The following is a 19414-nucleotide window of genomic DNA, read 5'->3' as shown; positions in this document are numbered from 1 at the left end:
ATACCTGCAAACACATGTTAAAAAAACCAAACCCTATATACCTTAAACTCCCCTATCTTGGCAATTCAAATTAAGCACTGAAACGAAAACTAAAACAGATTAATGTAAAACCTGTTGATAAAAAAGTTCAGATCCCGAGTGGTGTATGCCCGAAATCATATGTCGGAGAAACGATACACCCGAATTAATGAATGCAATCAAAAAACAAGACCAAAATTATAGCCAATAAATACATACTTTATAATCCGGCCAAATTATCGACTTAAATAACCAAAAATCTTATCACAGAAAAACATACATTTAAACGAAATATACAGAAAAGATATTAATTAATAAACATGGCACTTTAAACCTAGGTTTAGAAGGTTCAAGAACTTTCACCAAAATGGAATATCAAAAATTTCATTGAGCCTATCGTTTTTCCGAATGTATAGTAATTAATTGCTATTAATTACCCCAAAAATACTTCTATAATTTGTTTATCTTGCGCGGATAAGGGAATCAAAGACGTTTTCCCCTATATGTCTATAAATGTCATACTCCCTTAAAGCGTAACAAATAAAAAATAGATTTGAAATAACAACTTAATTTACTTATTTCCATATAGCCTCCCCATAAAATAGGGTCCGTAGAAGAGGCTTAGTAATACCTTTAGAAATAACAAACTGTTTGTGACGTTTTAACCCTCGTGACAGCATTGATATATATATATATATATATATATATATATGCGGAAGTGAAGAAACAGATGCTACGTCGAAATATTTATTTTCCAGCTAAATATGTTCATTTGCGATCCACCCTTTATGATGCAGTGGCGGAATAATTGCAACACGGGCCCCTAGGGTTAAGACTTTCGAGCCTTATGTGAATGCGCCACTGCAAAGGCTTATATTCTATTCCTAGTGGACCTCATTAAATGTTTTTTTTTTAATCTGCGTAAACTAATGTAATTAATGAATCAAAACTTCGCTTGGCGGAGCGGTGGCTGTATTTCGGAAGATAAAAAGCTTTTACTCTCTGAAATAATATCTAAAGACATCGTCTAAAGTAAGGTGGGGTGGCAGAGTGTCTAGCACTTTCGCCTCGCAGCAAGAGGAGCTGGGTTCTATCCCAGCTAGTGGCACTGTGGAAAAATCCGGAACCCCTCCTTCTGCGTAGAGTGTGTGAGTTCTCTACCCACTGATTAAAAGGTTTTCCAATTTCTTTAAAAACTTTGCTGAGGTTAACGGTAATAGTAATTCTAGGTACTTGACGGTTGCCTCGAGTGGCATGAAGAGCTTGCTACCAGCCTCCTACGCATTGTAACCTGGCCATCTGAGACTTTATCAGGCACAAGCAAAATTGCTTATGGTCGAAGGTGGTGCCTTGGGTATTAGCTTCATTCTAAAAAAAAAGTATACTTCAAAGCAGCCCAGCAAACACAAATCGTCCATGGGACGTCCCAGCAAGGTCCATAGAGCCCAGCTTGGTCCCGTCCAAAATTCGTCCAACGGGACGAACAACTGACGTCCCAATTTAGTTCTCGTAGAACCAATTTCGCGACATCCGATATTCAGCCCAATCGACGTCGCATGGATCTCCACTATTCGTCCGAAATGTTTCGTCCATCAATGCTATCTAGAGGTGCGTTTATCAGCAATTAATTTTAATTTTTTTCACCTGTATTTGTATTTGAGCTGATAATGATTAATGAACCAGAAAATATTAATTTTATTAAGAATATTATTATTTAACTTTACGAGATTATTTAACGTGAATTAATGAAATTACGTGTTAAATCAAAACTACTTAATTATTTAATTAATTTTATCTGTTCTTAATTTTTATATTTTTTTATATTATTATTTTCTTAATTTTTATTTCCATTATTTTCATTTGATGAATTATTTCTACAATCACAGCCAATTACTGCGAAAAAGCTGATCTAAGTTGGCCGAGCTAAAGTCCTTTTAAAATATCTGGTAGCCCAGTTTGTAGTTTCTTTTGTACGACGCCATTACTCGATAGTTTGGAATCGGTCAACAAAGTCCATAATGCGTTCTACACAAACGTTAAAGATTATAACATAGTAATCTCTATACTAAATTTACAAAATTATTGCACGACGGATACTTCATGGTTCAATATTTTATTAAAATTAAAGGTTACGCTAGCTTTCGGGTCGAAACCCCTCTTCAGGCGTTCTGTTTACAATGATTCTAAAATCTAAATTCAATTTACATTTCTCTTATCAGTGTATATTTTTTAATTTTAAATTTTAATTTTTAATTTTTAAAAACATTTAGTTTTTTAAAATTAGTATTTTTTTAATTTTTTTTTTTTAATTTTTTATTTTAAAACACCCCAATTGTTTATACTAATTTTTCCTTTATCTAAATTTAATTGTCCTAGGTTTTTTATAGCTATTGCTTCTTTAAATTGTCTTTTATAATATTGTGGTTCTTTAGTTATAATTTCCACTTCGTCAAACTTTATGTCGTGTCCTTTTGTTTTCCAAACGTGGTTCGCGATTCCGTTGTGTTGTTCTCCTAATTTTATACATTTTTTATGGTCTTTTATTCTTACTGCTAATTTTCGTTTCGTTTCGCCTATGTATGACATATTACAATCACATGATATTTTGTAGACAACACCGGTTTCATTGTTTTTATCGATTTTAGGTCTATTTTTAATTAAGGTGGAAGCTAGAGTTTCCGACCTTTTGCTTTTTAAGTTAATGTTAATATTTTTTAATTGTCTATTTGTTTTTTCAGTTATGCCTTTTTTATATGGTAGACTTAAATTATTCACATTTTTTTCATTTTTACGTTCTAACAATTCACGTTTTACAATATGCGAATTAAAAATGTCATCAATAAAATTTTTAGGATAATTACATTTTTGTAATTTATGAAAATATTTCTTTATCTTTTAATGGTTCATCTGAAATGGTTTCTATCTTATGTTTTAAAATTTTTAGGATGCCTAGTTTTATATTATTTGGGTGTGCTGAGTAATAATTTAAATAATTTTCAGCGTGAGTCGGTTTTTGGAAAATAGACAAGACAAATTTATCATTTTTTCTTTTGATTTTTATGTCTAAAAATGGAATTTCTTGATTAACTTCAATTTCGTTCGTGAATTGTATATTTTTATCAATGGAATTTGCGATGTCTGTTAATGTTACAATTTTTAAGGTATTATTTTTTAAGGTGAGAATATCATCCATAAACCTATACCAGAAATATAGTTCATTTTTAAGTAATCTCTAGTATTGCTGATAATATATCATAAGAGTAAGTATTTTATTAAAAATTTTTTGATTTTTTTAATGATTTTAACTCGATTTTTTTAATGTGTCTTTTACAGAGGTAGGAAGAAAATATGTTTGATCAAAGTCTATTCATTTTGGACCTGTACATGTTTCAATTTAACTTTTTAAGTTTATTATTCATTACTCTCACTGAAAGGTTCGCCTAAAGCTTTATTTCTACTGTGATATATTATATAGTTTAATTGTAATTCCAAAAGTAAGATTTGCATAGATATTAAAATTAAGCTTCGAGAAACAGTAATTTCTAGAACACATTTTTCATTCGATAGTCTTAATTTTTTTTAAGGAATAGTATTAAATGGCTTAGTTTTATTTTGCTTCTGATTTAAAAATTAATTTTATTGTTTTTTTACATTTGTATAAGGAAGGTTATTTAATTTTTTAATAGTTTAGTTCGAAATTTATTTTGTTATATAAAAATTAAATAACTATATAAGTTTTGTAATTTTTATGTTAACTGCTAATACTTGCAAAGTTCGTGTTATTACAATCAAATTGTACACTTGTTGCTGGATTTTTTCCATTATCTTGTATTTTAATGTTTTGAATAAAATTTTAATATCAAGTTTGGCTTTTTAGATTATTTGTTCAGAATACGATATCCAATGAACGTCCTAGTTTCATCCATATTGAGCCATGATTGAACCAAAACAAAGGCCTAAAGACATCTCTAGGTTTTTAGAAAGACATCGAGGGGACGACCGCCGTTGGACGTCCGAAAACTCGTCCCCGGGACGTACTACGGCTATAGACAAACCGGACATTTGGACGTCCTTTAACGTCCAACCGACGTCAACCCCGGATTTTGGGATATCCTACGGACGAAGGCAAGATCCGAGTGTGACGTCTATCGGATGTCCATAGGACGTGTTTGTGTTTGCTGGGAGTGAGGGTTTTGGATAGAAAAAATGCAACTGAAACATTTAAAGCTATCCAATAACCTTTATTAATTTACCTTTGAGAGTAATTAGGCGGTAGCGCCTTTAAAGTTTAAAAAAATTTATATTTATAAGTTCAATTTAATCTTGTTAAGAACCAAATAAGAAATCGTCATTATCTAAACATGCTCCGAAAAAAACCTAAAACGGAAATTGCATAGTTAAAATTTATTTATGGTTTTGCTAAAGAAATAGTTTTTGTGTGGATTATATACAATTATAGGTAGTTAATCGCGAGTCCTACCTTATTGTCTTTACTAATTTACAATTTTGGCAATATTTTTTGAGAATGTTATATTATATCATGAATGTATTTATTTATAGCCAGGGAGAAGGTCGGGACCATTTTCCGCGTATCTCTTATTCCACCCGTTGTGGCCCCAGGATCGCTCCTCCCCTTAAAATAAATCCAATCAACCCGTTATTTCATTGGTTCCGTAAAATTTACGTCATCCGACGCCGTAGAATCAACAGCGGACGACGTTTTTTCTTTCCTACCGCGCCAGAAGAGGGACAAGCGCTTCTACGTGCCTGCAGAGTGTCGCAACATAATCATTCTCCCTAAGTATAAATAAATACATTCTTAATTATATAAAACCAAGATTTGGTTAATTTATAGTCAGGGAGAATAACAATAGCCGCGTTCACACGTACACCTCGAAACCGCTTCGAAACGTTTTGAAGCGTTATCTTGAAAGTGTGAATGCTATGATAACCAGTTACAAAGCGATTTCGAGGGGTACCTGTGACCGAGGCTTAACTCCCGACGACTTTTCGCGTTTCTCGATTTCCATCCGTTGTGGCCCCAGCATAGCTCCTCCTCTTAAAATAGTTCAATACATCCCGCTATCTCATTGGTTCCGTAAAATGACGTCTCCCTACGCGAGTGAAACCGACGCTGGTGACGTTTTGTTTTGCGGAAAGTTAATCTCAACATATTAATTCTTCCTAAATATAAATAAATAAATTCTTGATATAACTAGAAATAAATAAGTTTTTTTTTACTACTTCCATCTAATCTGAATTTTGTTTCTAAATATAATATTGCCTTTGAATGTTTAACCCTTTAAAAATAAAAGAAAATTTTATAAGCATACACTTTAAAGCATTTCTCTTAAATAACAGTCATTTTAGTGCTAAAGGAACATTTTTAAAACGCTAACGATGTAGTTAATCACATTTGTTAAATTTTTAAATATAACTAGAAAATATTAACGACCTACCTTTATGATTAAATTCAAAATTTAAACGATTTGTTTAGATTTGTTAATTTAAATTTTATAAAAGTATATTTACACTGTGTGTTTTGGGTTTTATTAGTGGTAACGCAGTGCATTAAGTTAAGGTAAGTATTGGTGAAGAGCTTACGGTGTTCTACAGACCCCCAAATTTTTGAATACAGGCCACGAAAGGTAATGTGGAAATATTTTTTTTATTATTTAGCTTCAACACACCATTAGATTTAACACCTTACGGCGGAAATAGCTTTTGTGCAATAATAATGAAAAGTCGCCAACCGAAAAAAATATAGTAAGCCGCTAGAGGGTTGTATACTATTGGACCGAATCCCGTTCCATCGAATCCCATTGAACCGAAACGTATTTTTTGTTTATAGCGGGATTCGGTTGAACGGGAATTTTAAATCTGGTTCGTTTTCACTTCGGGTAGGATAGTTCAGGTTGGAATGGGTTGGGTTAGGATAGGTTGGGTTGGGTTGGGATAGGTTAGGTTAGGTTAGGTAAGGTTAGATTGGGTTGGGTTAGGTTAGATATGGTAGGCAACTATTTCACGTCGGGTCTTATCAAGGTTATTTTCAAAAATTAAACCCGGAAAATATCGAATTCCAAGGGAAAAAGGTCTAAAAATACACATCGGTACGAAATAATAAATATTTAAGACATAGTTTTGTCCAAATTTGATATACTATCGTCACGTACTCTACGATATTTAAAAATGTATCACTAACGTTATATTGAATGAAAACCGCGCAAAACGCGGTTTTCGGTCGATTGGGATTCGGTTAAATGGTACATTCCGACGAATGGGATTTCGGTCCAATGGTCTACAATCGGCTAGAGTAGTTACAAGTAATAATATTAATAATCATCTAAGCTAATAGCCAAATATATTGGAACACTCTGCGAATACGAAATAAGAGAAAAATAGTACCATGCTAAATTAGTTACAAGTATATTGGAACACTAAGAAATAAGAGTCTAATGTTATTTAACAAGAACGACGGCCAAATTACACAAGCTTTTTGTGAGCAAGAAAATTGTATAATAAATAAAATAAATGAAAACAATTGTTCCCAATTTTTCAGTAACACTGTAATATATGTTCATTTCTGAGGCACGAAACTACATGAAGTCATGTTGTATTGCGTCTCGTGAATGAAGATATATCATAGTATTAAAGCCATGACTTTTATACTTTTTAATGGGTATGATTTTCAGTAACACACTTTACAGTTTTCTGATTTACAATTAATTAGTACAATAATATGGCTTAATTAATTGTAAAGTGTGAAGTGAGTTTTAGGCGAAGAATAAGATGCCGATTTTAAAAACCAACTACATAAAGTTTGTGATAAAAAATAAACGGTTGTACGAGGCGCAAAAACCTACGAAATGTTTACACCAACACCTTTTTTTTTTCAAAGCGAAAGCGGAAGAACGCGTTTTATCTAGCAACGAAACATGATTAAAAAGAGTTTTCTCCCAAACACAAAATTATCACATGGGGAAAATGGGGAGGGGGTACCCCGGTAATTATCACATGGGGAAAATGGGGAGGGGTACCCCGGTAATTATCACATGGGGAAAATGGGGAGGGGTACCCCGGTAATTTTCACATGAGAAAAAAGGGGAGGAAGAGCCTTACTTCGGAGGTTCGATTATGGGGTAAAGGGTGCCACGGAAATTTTCGCGTTGGATAGGGAGAAGGGAGTACTACGAAAATTCTCGCGTTGGAAAGGGGGAGGGGAGTACTACAGAAATTCTCGCGTTTGAAAGGGGGAAGGCGAGTACTGCGAAAATTCTCGCGTAGGAAAAGGGGAGGGGAGTACTACGGAAATTCTCGCGTTTGAAAGGGGGAGGGGAGTACTACGGAAATTCTCGCGTTCGAAAGGGGAGGGGAGTACTACGGAAATTCTCGCGTTGGAAAGGGGGAGGGGAGTACTACCGAAATTCTCGCATGGAGAAAAGCGGCGAAGGGTACCCCGGTAATTATCACATGGGAAAAAGGGTAGGGGTACCATGGTAATTATCACATGGGGAAAAGGAGGAGGTGGGTACCACGGTAATTATAACATGGGGAAAAGGGGCAGGTGGGTACCACGGTAATTATAACATGGGAAAACGGGGAAGAAGGGCCTTACTGCGGTGGTTCGACTGTGGGATAAAGGGCCTCACGGAAATTCTCGCATGGATAAACATGTGCGATTATATGTGGGATTATTTTTTTACGTTCGAGGGACTGTACTACAAACAAACCCAAGGCCAAGCAATTGGTTCATCGTTATCCCCTATTTTATGTGAAATATTTCATTGTCTGGTGTGGGAATGATGAAGGGTAGAGCTCTGCATTTGGATAATAATTATTCACTTTATTTATTTTTTATCCAAATCACAATTTTATCCACAAATTATCCGAAAAAATTAACTATTTTTACATGTTAAATTGCTTTTTAGTCTGGATAATATCCACGGATAAACAGTTAATCGTTATTTTTATAGTTAATCGATATTTAAGCGGTTAATTTATCTGTTTCGTCGAGCTCTAATGAAGGGTTTAAAAAATCCGTCACGAATTGAATAATTTTATTTCACGATAGAATTTGGCTCTAACATTAAACAATTATCCCCTTTTTAGACACCTAAGTAGATATTTCAAACAATGAAAAGAATGCTACAGTCTATAGAAACCCATTTTCAGTGTGAATGCCCTCCCACGTCACTTCGGCACATCGTATGAGTTAAAAGCTTTCCGCTTTTTATACATTCGTATTCCGAGCAATTACATAATACAATACAAAGACAAATTTGTATACAGAAATAAGCTATATTTAACAAATGGTACATTCCGACGAATGGGATTTCGGTCCAATGGTCTACAATCGGCTAGAGTAGTTACAAGTAATAATATTAATAATCATCTAAGCTAATAGCCAAATATATTGGAACACTCTGCGAATACGAAATAAGAGAAAAATAGTACCATGCTAAATTAGTTACAAGTATATTGGAACACTAAGAAATAAGAGTCTAATGTTATTTAACAAGAACGACGGCCAAATTACACAAGCTTTTTGTGAGCAAGAAAATTGTATAATAAATAAAATAAATGAAAACAATTGTTCCCAATTTTTCAGTAACACTGTAATATATGTTCATTTCTGAGGCACGAAACTACATGAAGTCATGTTGTATTGCGTCTCGTGAATGAAGATATATCATAGTATTAAAGCCATGACTTTTATACTTTTTAATGGGTATGATTTTCAGTAACACACTTTACAGTTTTCTGATTTACAATTAATTAGTACAATAATATGGCTTAATTAATTGTAAAGTGTGAAGTGAGTTTTAGGCGAAGAATAAGATGCCGATTTTAAAAACCAACTACATAAAGTTTGTGATAAAAAATAAACGGTTGTACGAGGCGCAAAAACCTACGAAATGTTTACACCAACACCTTTTTTTTTTCAAAGCGAAAGCGGAAGAACGCGTTTTATCTAGCAACGAAACATGATTAAAAAGAGTTTTCTCCCAAACACAAAATTAAGGGCAAATAATTTCCATATCTCAATCTATAGAAATATGGTTGAAAATACCCTTATCCCCACAAATAATATTAAATTTCACACTTTGTAAATATAAACTAGTCGGCTATGTGCGAACTATGTATTCTAACATCTTTTCAAAACGTTTCCATTGATGTTACTATTGCGTCACAGATGACGTTTCGTAGACGTTTCACTACAAAAAGGATCTGGACATAATGACAAATTCGGCTAAGAACCCTGTTTTTAAAGAAATCCTTAACTTCTTCGTGACGAATGCAGTACAAAAACAAGTTAAGGAAGCGTAGCTTATCTTACGGAAAGGCTTATTAATCCATTTAATAGTGTTTGAAAAATTGATGTCCCCCAAACCACCCATCAAACAAGTTTTTAAAATAAGCATTAGTAAAACCACTATTTAAAACTTAACACAAATAACGTATTTAGTTTTTGGATAGCGATGTGCACAAAAATTACTAATAAGACAACGAAAAAATACAACGACTTTTAAAAGTGCACAAAAATAGTTTTATTTAAAAATGTAAATAGATTCGGCTGCAACTTTTAAAAATCGATGTATTTTTTTCCTGGTCTAACCAATAACTTACAAAAGAATAAACAAGGATATATTGCATGGATATTATATTACTCACTTTATTATAGATATTTCCAACTGTAGTGATAGAAAATCAGACATTTTATTAGAAAATTGACATCTAATCCCGATAGACGCCGCTCGGAACTATTTAAATGTAAGTATCCCATTCGATAGACCAATGAAAGGACTACCTTCAGTAACAAAACGCGATATCCCTTTCAATTTAGACAAAATGGCGGAATGTTTTTTTCCTCCTTTTTGGTCCTTTCTTAGGACATTCATCTAAACACATTTCTCTCTTAATTTCCGAAAAAAATGTTTAAAAAAGTTGAAATTTTCAAAGCTTGAAGAGTTTTAATTACTCAAATAAATACCATTGCTTTATTTGATATCAAAATGTATATAAAAATTCTTAATTTTTTCTTTAGACTGTCATTTAATGGCTGCGATAGGCTATACCGAGAGCATGAATTTTTGGGCCGTGATAAATGTTATAATTTGAAAAATATTCAGTTACAACATCTTTATTCGTTTGTTATAATTGTAAAATCTATTTGAGCTGGTAGATTTTGCAATCTAAGATGACGGTCACTTTTTGGAGGTGCCACCCTTCCAAGGACCACCAAACCTTTTTCTCTTGCCCAACTCTGTCTATCAAACTTAATCCCATTTAATGTTGCTTGCCTTTAATTTGTTCCTGGTCAAAACCTAATTTATCTAGACTAATAAGTGCAAACGAAACATACAAATAAGACATTAGCCCGGGAATACGTGTGATTAGTTGAGGAAGCTTTTAACGTACACTTTACATTAATCGCTGCTCGATCTCAAAGATTAGTTTCCCTTAATATAACTCGACACACAATCCAAGTCTAATACAAACTTCATCTTCCTTGAGTCAATTTACTTATCTGTGTTTTGATCATAAATTTCTCATTTAGCAATACAACTTTCCCCACTCCGAAATAAATTAGGAAATGAATGTTCTACGTCGACTTAACAAAGCTCATTTCAAAAGTTCTCCCTCCCAACATTCATTACAGTTTGTGAAAAATTAAATCGTTCTTCAACGAAAAATAGTCTTAAAGGCTATTAACAACCGAATATCTAACCAGTTCCATCTTATAACCGAACAAGGTCGAACCACGATGTATTTGTCGCGATACGCTAGCTGAATTTACTCTTGTTGTTCGATTCGTTTTCGTAGTGCAGGGTTCGTACAAAAATTTTATATTGAATTTCTTAGAATCATGTTGTCAGAATTTATAGCCCGGTGTACCGGTAACAAAAAACCACACCACCGGAGGCCTATCATCAGAATGCCCTACGCCAGCGTCCACAAGCTCTTAGGGTTCTAAGCCCTATTTATATGAAAATATTTATTTAGCTATTTGTGTATCGTTTCATTACGGCCAAGAAGGGCTATTTATTAAATTGGTTGTTTAAAAGAGTTTAGGGGAAAATATTTTATGAAAAATTAATTTATATTGTATTTATTATTTCAACCGTGTCAATTTATCCTTCAGTGTCAATCTTTTTATACCAATCTGATATATTATGCCATTGTAAATTTTAAGTTCAATACCTTTGAATTCTATTTGTTTAACAGTAATTTTTGTTTCCTAAAAAAATATTAAAAGTTAAACAAATTAACAGCGACAAACAAAAATGTCTATTAGCATTACAGTTTTCATTTTCAGGATATGGCCTATATGTCGGCCTTTTTTCTTGCATTTTACTGAAGTGGGTTCTTAAACCACTTTGTCTACTTTTTGAATAACATCTAGTGAAAATTCAATTATAACATTTAAAGCCTTATTTTAAAATTTAAACATAAAATTTGACACTTAACATTATGTTCTTCAACTGCAGTGGGAACCACGAAAACAGTTCCTTTCGTAGACTAAACTACTTAGAAGTTGAAACTTAACCTAACTTTAAGAGAAAAAATGGGTCAGTGATCTATTTTTCGTAACTTAACTAGTGGTTAAAAAGTGGGCTTCTGTGAAAAGGGCTTAGAGCAAGCGAATCCAGTCTAATCCAAACGAACACAACTTAAGCCAACGTAACCCAACATAACCAATAATTGAGCTGAGCTAGCGAAGCTCCCACTGCAGGGACTTCAGTAGAAAATATGTCTGTTTTTGTCTGGCTGTCTGATCGTCGTGAATAGAGGGGAGCAACAGCGACTTGACTGAAAAAGGTGGTGTCGTGCTGTCGTTCGGCTGTTCATCGTGCAGCGTTAAGGGAGCAAATAATGTTCGGGGAGCGCGAAAATGGATGGAAGCATAGAAACCTTAGGGTCGCGTGATCCGAAGCGGGAAAGCCAAACCCAGCGGAAAAAACGAGAGATTTGGTGACGAAAGAGCCTCTAACAACAGAAAGAAAATGTCGCGGGGAACCAAGTGAAGGCGAGCATTGCAATTTACCTCTTTCTATCGTTTCTTTGTTCAACAATAAGTAAACAAACCACATAACCGTCACCTGATCGTCGCCAATTTTTGATACACATAGTGAAACAGTGTAATAGTACCAGTTCAATGAATATTAAAGAGATTACCTCCGCTTAGGGTGAGGCCTATATTTTGTCATCGGTTCCATGAATTTTTTAAGATTACTATTTTATTTATAAAAAGGCTTATGCATGACTGACTATTGTTACTTACGCGATTCGCTCAATGTTTTGTCAAAAATGCCCCTTTCGGGTTTTGAGACGCCCTAATTTAAGGTTTCTCTAAAAGAGCCCTATATTTTTAATTGGGTGTGATATAATTTTCCTTTGGTAATGATTTGAACCCGAGCAGTCAACAAGACCACATACTCACCAAAACTTATTTAAAATTAGAAATTTAATTTTTTTAAGATCTTTTTTATTTTACTTATCTTTATTTCATCGGTTCGGAATTGAACCGGCACCACGGATTTATGAATTTGGTATTTTGTCCTCTACTCATTGATCCCTTCTTCGTTGCAATTCTATATTTTATTTTTATAAATGATGTTTCGTAACTGTTTTATTATTAATATGTGTATTTTTTACTAATAGGCTAATTTTTGTTATATTTTTACCTCTCCGAGGGGACTTTGTACCCTAGTAGGGGTTATACAACCACCGTGTCTGTCTGTCTGTGGGTCTGTTAGGCCTGCATTTTCGGGGCAAAGTGTAATCACTGCTTTTCGCAGTTTCTTGGAATTAGGGAAAAGCTTTTTCCAAAATAGCCCCCTTTTTGTCATTGGGTGTAATATAAATTGATTTCAATTTGGGTTAGTGTCGGGCGGGATTCGAACCTAAGCCCTCCAGCACGACAGGTGAGCATTCTACCACAGAACCACAGTTACATGTTACGCGTGAATGAAAATTAGAAACTCTTCCGTGGAGAGGTATAATTTGGCTGGCCAACTTGTTTCTTAAAATAATAAAATGCTGAATTTCCGGCAAAGGAGGTTCTTATGGTACTTCTGTTGGTGGTTTTTACAGATCAAGATAAGAACTTAATTATCTCCTGGTGATCGTGGTCAACTGCCGCCTTTTATCTCAGACCATACTCATTTTAAGACGAGGCTTACCTCGTATAATCTCTAACAAAATTATTTTTAACATGGTTTTACTTCTAAAGAATGATTATGTCCTGGACTAAACATTGAAACTGTCGTAATAATTGTACTTGGTGTTTCCCGTATAATTTTTGAAAAAATCTTTTTTGGTTAGAGATTTACCCCTTAATTCCTGGACATTATCATTTAATAAAGAGATAAGACCCCGTCTTAAAATTAATATGTCCGGGACAGTTTAACCGTCGAAAAAAATTATGTCTTGGAATATACAAAAAAATCTCGTCGAAAATTGATTATGTCCAGGACTTAAAATACCCGGATGTTTCTTGCCGGAAGTCAACATAAATAAGTGTCGATAGTCTTATTGAAGCCAGTTAGATTTAAGCTTATTTTAACTGAAAAAATTTCTTCCCGAATAAATACCAAAAACGCAACCTCATCTATCACGAGAGGTGATAAGTATCCATGGTTCACCCACAAGGAAATTGTTAAGATGTATTAACCAAGGATAGTTTAACCCAATAATAAAAAGAATGGAATATTCCCATTCGACCGAATTCAATATGTTTCCGAAAAATAGCCCAAAAGGCGGATTAGGTTCATTGGGACCTTTTTTTTTTACTTCTGCCCGGAGATAAAGCAGGGTACGCGAAAAACGTTTTAATGAAATGGACGTTATTGCGTATTATACCTAAACAAAATTAGTACAGGTGTACTAACGATAAGGTTAGGTTACGCACCGTAGGTTAGTTAACTTGATTTACGCGCGTCGAAGGCGCGTAGGTACCGTTGTATACGAGGGGTTCGACACTCGTTCAAAAGAGGTGTTAGGTTAAGTTAATGGGTATACGCGTGCCGAAGGCGCGTAGGCACCCTAGGTTACGTGAGAGTGATGTACGCGCGTTGAAGGCGCGTAGGCATTGTAGGTAAGGTTAGATCAGAAGGAGATAAAGGGGAAGGATAACACCAGGGTTCTCTACTGTAACGGCAGTCCGACCAACCTCTAAAAGGCGCGAAAATATGGCGGGAGTACACACTTTTTCAAACCAACTTACTCCCAAAGATAAACGTAGTCCCGAGAGATCTCCGCGGTACAATTCCGCCTTGTTGTCTGCTGGACGATGTAGACTTTGTTTGTTTGGAAAGCTGGAGGTATGTATTTTATCTCAGATTTTAATTAAAACTATTAATAGTTTTGACTATTACCTTTTAAAGTAGTATTTGTTTATAATTAAATTATTAAAACCGGAAACTAAGGACTAGTTTGAGTTAGCATCAAAGATAGAAAATTAGTTATTAAACAAGGCTTACCGAATCGTTTAGTTCCCTCTTTTTACTATCGCTTTCCTGAACGTATTTACTTAAACATTTAACTTGACTTGGCTTTATATTAACTTGGGTAGATTTAAACCTTTTACCCCGCGAAATCAAATCAACTTGAACAGATTTACTAAGATTCGCCGCCATAGCAATCTATTTTCGCGTCTTTCGCGACGTCAGTGAGTCACGTGAGCTGACGATTCTGACGACATCGTATGTCATCATTACGGCATACGCTTGTCAGCCAATTAGAAAAAATCACGAAATTCGAGGTTGGTCGAACTGTTGTTACACTCGTAAAGCATTATAGCATATGGGCAGTGCCATCCTTCCCCTTTATCTCCTTCTGGTTAGATTATTGTAGGCGTGCCGAAGGCGCGTAGGCACCGTAGGTTACGTGAGAGTGGTGTACGCGCGTTGAAGGCGCGTAGGCATTGTAGGTAAGGTTAGATCAATGTACGCGTGCCGAAGGCGCGTAGGCACCGTTTTATACGAGGGGACCGACACTCCTTCAAAAGAGCCATAAATTGCTTTTTTCTTTGGAAAAGTGACTTGTTATTTATAAAAAATTTCACTTCATATAAGCTTAAATCTAACTGGCTTCAATAAGACTATCAATACTTTTTTATAAGAAGGAAACCTATTTTAAAAAACGTCTTATAAAAAAAACCTTAATTCGAAGTACTCTAAAAATTATAAACGTGCAATTGGGTTGTAAACCGCACAATTAGGGTATTTTCGATCGATTGGGACTCGATGTTAAATCTTTTTTAAACGCATTAGCCCAAATCAATTGAATATTTATTTTATTTGCTAGGAAAATGTCTAAGTAAATTATTTTAAGATAAATGTGGAAATTTTTTCAGAAAAAAAAAGTCATTTAGTGAATAGTTGTTTTGAAAATTGATTTGCGCGTAGAGACTCATGGGAGCACGTTATGGTTGGGAAAACCGCATTCTACTTAAATTTGATTGCTGACACAGTCGCAGCGAGACCCACGTGTTATGCACTTGGATACACATGTTTTACAGGGTAAGCTCGCGTAAGCGTCGTCGCTTTTTAATAGCAGACAAAACATAACGACGTTCCAATTTTGGCCAACCTTGAGATTTACCATGGACTTAATTCACGAGATCACGTGACCACCGATCTTTAGCGCAATTAATTTCTGTTGAAATAAAAATTGAAATAATAATTTTCAAATAAAAATTGAAATAATAATTTTCAAATAAAAATTGAAATTTTCAAATAAAAATTGAAATTTTCAAATAAAAATTGAAATTTTCAAATAAAAATTGAAATTTTCAAATATTAATTTTCAAATAAAAATTGAAATTTTCAAATAAAATATCAAATATTGAAATAATAATTTTCAAATAAAAATTGAAATATTGAAATAATAATTTTCAAATAAAAATTGAAATATTGAAATAATAATTTTCAAATAAAAATTGAAATATTGAAATAATAATTTTGAAATAAAAATTGAAATATTGAAATAATAATTTTCAAATAATAACAGATGTATTAATTTTAATTAAAATAATCAGCTAAGCTAATGATACAGGCCTAATCCATCTTCCAACTTATAAGGCTTTTTCGTTTCATGATCGCTTTATATAAATAATATTCCTTCACCAGATTATCGAGAGGATTTCGTTAAATTCGCTTTAGTAGAAATAATTAGGATGTTCAGTGGTTACCTATCTTAGCATAGGCTTATGATATATATATATATCAAAAGAAAAATATGTAGTTGCAACTGTGGATGAAATACATTACAGTTGACGCTAACGTCTTAAGTCTTTGAAAACTTATAAAAAAAGCACAATATGTGTAGGATCCTGTGAATACCATAATAAGAATAGAAGCCAGAAATTCCGTACAGCAGACCGGTTTCGCCCTTTTTGGGGCTCATCAGTACTGTGTAGGAATTCTCGCTTTACCTCGGATTGTTGCTCAGTACAGTTATAACTAGTACAAGTTTACTTCACCCTAAACTGTTTCGGTTTGCTAATATAGGGAACGCTTACTGGAACTGGAACCCGTGAATCTAGTACTATATCCATAAACACCGGCTTTAATACTATCATGACCGATTTGCCAAGTAAAATGAGTCCTGCGCCTCTGCGGCGAGCGTTGAGGACGAATAAGAAGTCGAGGTAGATAACTGCATTAAGAACGCCAATGGCACGACCACCATTGGCCAATTCTAAGCTGATAAGAAAGACATCTTCCTCATGCCAATAAAACGGGAAAACTAGTATTATTTGTAGTTTGAGGATATATGGACGTTCTTTATTCATGAGTGTGTGAGAATACCCCCATGGTGTGGGTATATACGCTTTATATTTTATCCTAAAAATGTCATCTGTCAACACAGTGTATACCCGGTAAAAGATTTTCTATCTTTTAATGAAGTGTTTCAAATTTTATAACCTATATTTTACCTCCGATTTCTGTAGTTGACTTATTGTATATTTATGTATTTTTTAGTGAGAAAAGTGAAGGGTCTGCTCCAAATAAGGGCACATGCACTTCACTTACGACCATTTATATGGTTTTGAACATGGTACTTAGAACGAGAAAAAATGGTGGGAAAAGGGTAAAACGGGGGACGTGGGTACAGTTAGCGTTATCGACGTCGATAGTGCGGAATAGAAAAAAAACCTAACGTATGATTTAGCATAAATATGTGTCCGTTTAATCAGAGTAAAATATATGGTAACCTCACAAGACAGACAACGCCTGCCTAATCCAGTACCACATTTTGGTAAAGAACTCAAGTCATCTATCAGTGACTTTCTGTACAATAAATTCTTAAAATATTTTATATAACATTTTTAAAGTATGATACCAAATGAATTCATTTTCTAGATAAAAATCTATTAAGTCTCCATTTTGGACTTTTTTCATTTAAAATGAACCACAACAACAAAAATCGAACTCTTTTGGAAATCATGGTAAGTCTTAAGTAAACAATTCTTCAAACTGAATTGAATCGAACTTCCTTAAATTTATTATCTATTGTTATTAGAGGTCAACGTTAGGACAAAAATTCACTGTTTACTTGTGTTATATCCAAAACAAAATATTAACCTAAAATAATTACTTATTTTTATGCTTTTTTCCTTAGTTATTGGTTTTTAACCGTGGAAAAGATACATAAATCTACAGTTATCCACAGTAGATAGTGAATACTTAAAGACGCGTAAAATGGCGGATTGAGGGGGACTAGCGTAGCTTTAAACACTGCATTTCAACCCCCCCACGCCTTACAAATCCAAGATGGCGGCCAAAACCTTCGAAAACAGTGCTAATCCCCACTTTTTTGAACCCCCTTAACTTATTTAGTTTTGAGAGTTTTGAGAGTTCAACATTCCGACCTTGTTTTTGTGGCCCTCAACACTTGTATAGATACTCCATCCTTTTAATTCATTACAACCTTGTAAATATAATTGTGTTTTTACCAACTTACGAAGACGTAAATTGTTAATTTACATCTGGTTATATCATCTAACATTTTTTTCCTCCTCATAATATTGAGTTAAAAATTAAAAATTCGGTTCACGTTCCACTACGGCGTAAAGACCCCACCATAACATTCCAGATTATAAAAACTTGATTAAATAAAAAACCTCTTATTTGAAAAATTGTAAATAAAGATTCGTTTCAATAAAACAAAATTTGGAAAACATTTTTATGAATATAATAATAAGAATTACTACATTTAAAATTAGCAAACAACATTTTTTTATCTAAAAATTTTATCTTAAAATTAGGGAAGTTATTAATAAAATTTAAAAAAACGCTGAGAGGTTTAAATATTCTTTACCTTATCGTATATTCAAAAATCACATCTAGAAATGATTTATAAAAAATCAAGATAATTTTCTCAAAAATAATTTCTTTACATTATAATTATATAACTAAACGGAGTAACATTGTATCTAAATATTGATACTTAATTACACATATTCTTTTAAATATTTAAATGGGGTGTTCTCGAAATTATAATTAAATAGTGTAACCCTATATCTAAAAATATCGAACTGTAATTATAGTAGAATTTCAATATTCAAATATTAATAACATGTGTAGTATTATACGTTAATTTACAATTCATATAAAATCCAAGATTTTCCTTGCGAGGAAACAACCCTGAGAATCAATTGTTTCCTACATTGACGGGTAAAATGATTTTCTGCCAATTAGCTCTAAATTCTACAGGTCGACAGAGGCAAATGTTTAAGGATTTTCTACCATAAAAGTTACTTCTTTTTGAAAATGGAAATAAAATAGGTGAAAGTATCAGTCAGAATTAGTTTAATCAATCACTGGAAAGACGATTATAAAACTTTAAGAAGTGATAAAATATCACAAGTGATTTGTGAGAGGAATGTGAAGTAAGTTTAACTATTCGCACATTTAAAGTTCATATCTACATTACATAACACACCATTTTGTTACTAACAGAGGATGTCATGGATTTGGTTGTGGCGACTAACGAATATGAATGATCACATATAATTTATGTAAAATAAATAGTTGTAGGTTTCTTTAAATGTTTTTTATTTTTCTTAATATATAATTGATATAAGCTAAAAACTGTATTTAACTGTAATAATTAACTAAAGATAGTTGAAAAAATAAACTTCATATTTTTGTAAATTGGAAATTATAGATGTAATATGTATTTGTTTAATTTAAACCAGTGAATAATGAGGTATAAATATCTACTAGAATACACTCCCAATCAAATGATTCTCTTGGTATATGTATTTAAATCCTTCTAAAACTATGGGTGCTTGATGGACATATATAAAAGTAATGATAAACCAAGAAAGGTCAATTTTATTGCTAAAGTACATTTTCGTTTTGGGTAACCTGTTTCGATTGTAATA

The 19414-nt window shown here is 33.4% G+C and overlaps 1 protein-coding gene across 2 annotated transcripts in view; it reads left to right on the top strand.

Moving 5' to 3' along the window:
- Nucleotides 1–19414, top strand: part of LOC149937634 (uncharacterized) — a 58297-nt gene that overhangs the window by 5153 nt on the left and 33730 nt on the right. For both annotated transcript variants that reach the window (XM_090178338.1, XM_090178339.1), the window contains exons 2-3: nucleotides 9701–9789; nucleotides 17388–17473. In XM_090178338.1, the coding sequence (XP_090034464.1) occupies nucleotides 17432–17473 (42 nt within the window). In that variant the 5' untranslated portion in view covers nucleotides 9701–9789; nucleotides 17388–17431. The remainder of the gene's footprint in view (nucleotides 1–9700; nucleotides 9790–17387; nucleotides 17474–19414) is intronic.

This window comes from Leiobunum rupestre, chromosome 6 (genome assembly GCF_980474605.1).
Source record: "Leiobunum rupestre chromosome 6, qqLeiRupe1.1.hap1, whole genome shotgun sequence".
NCBI lineage: Eukaryota > Metazoa > Arthropoda > Arachnida > Opiliones > Sclerosomatidae > Leiobunum > Leiobunum rupestre.
This window is presented reverse-complemented; position numbering and strand designations above follow the sequence as displayed.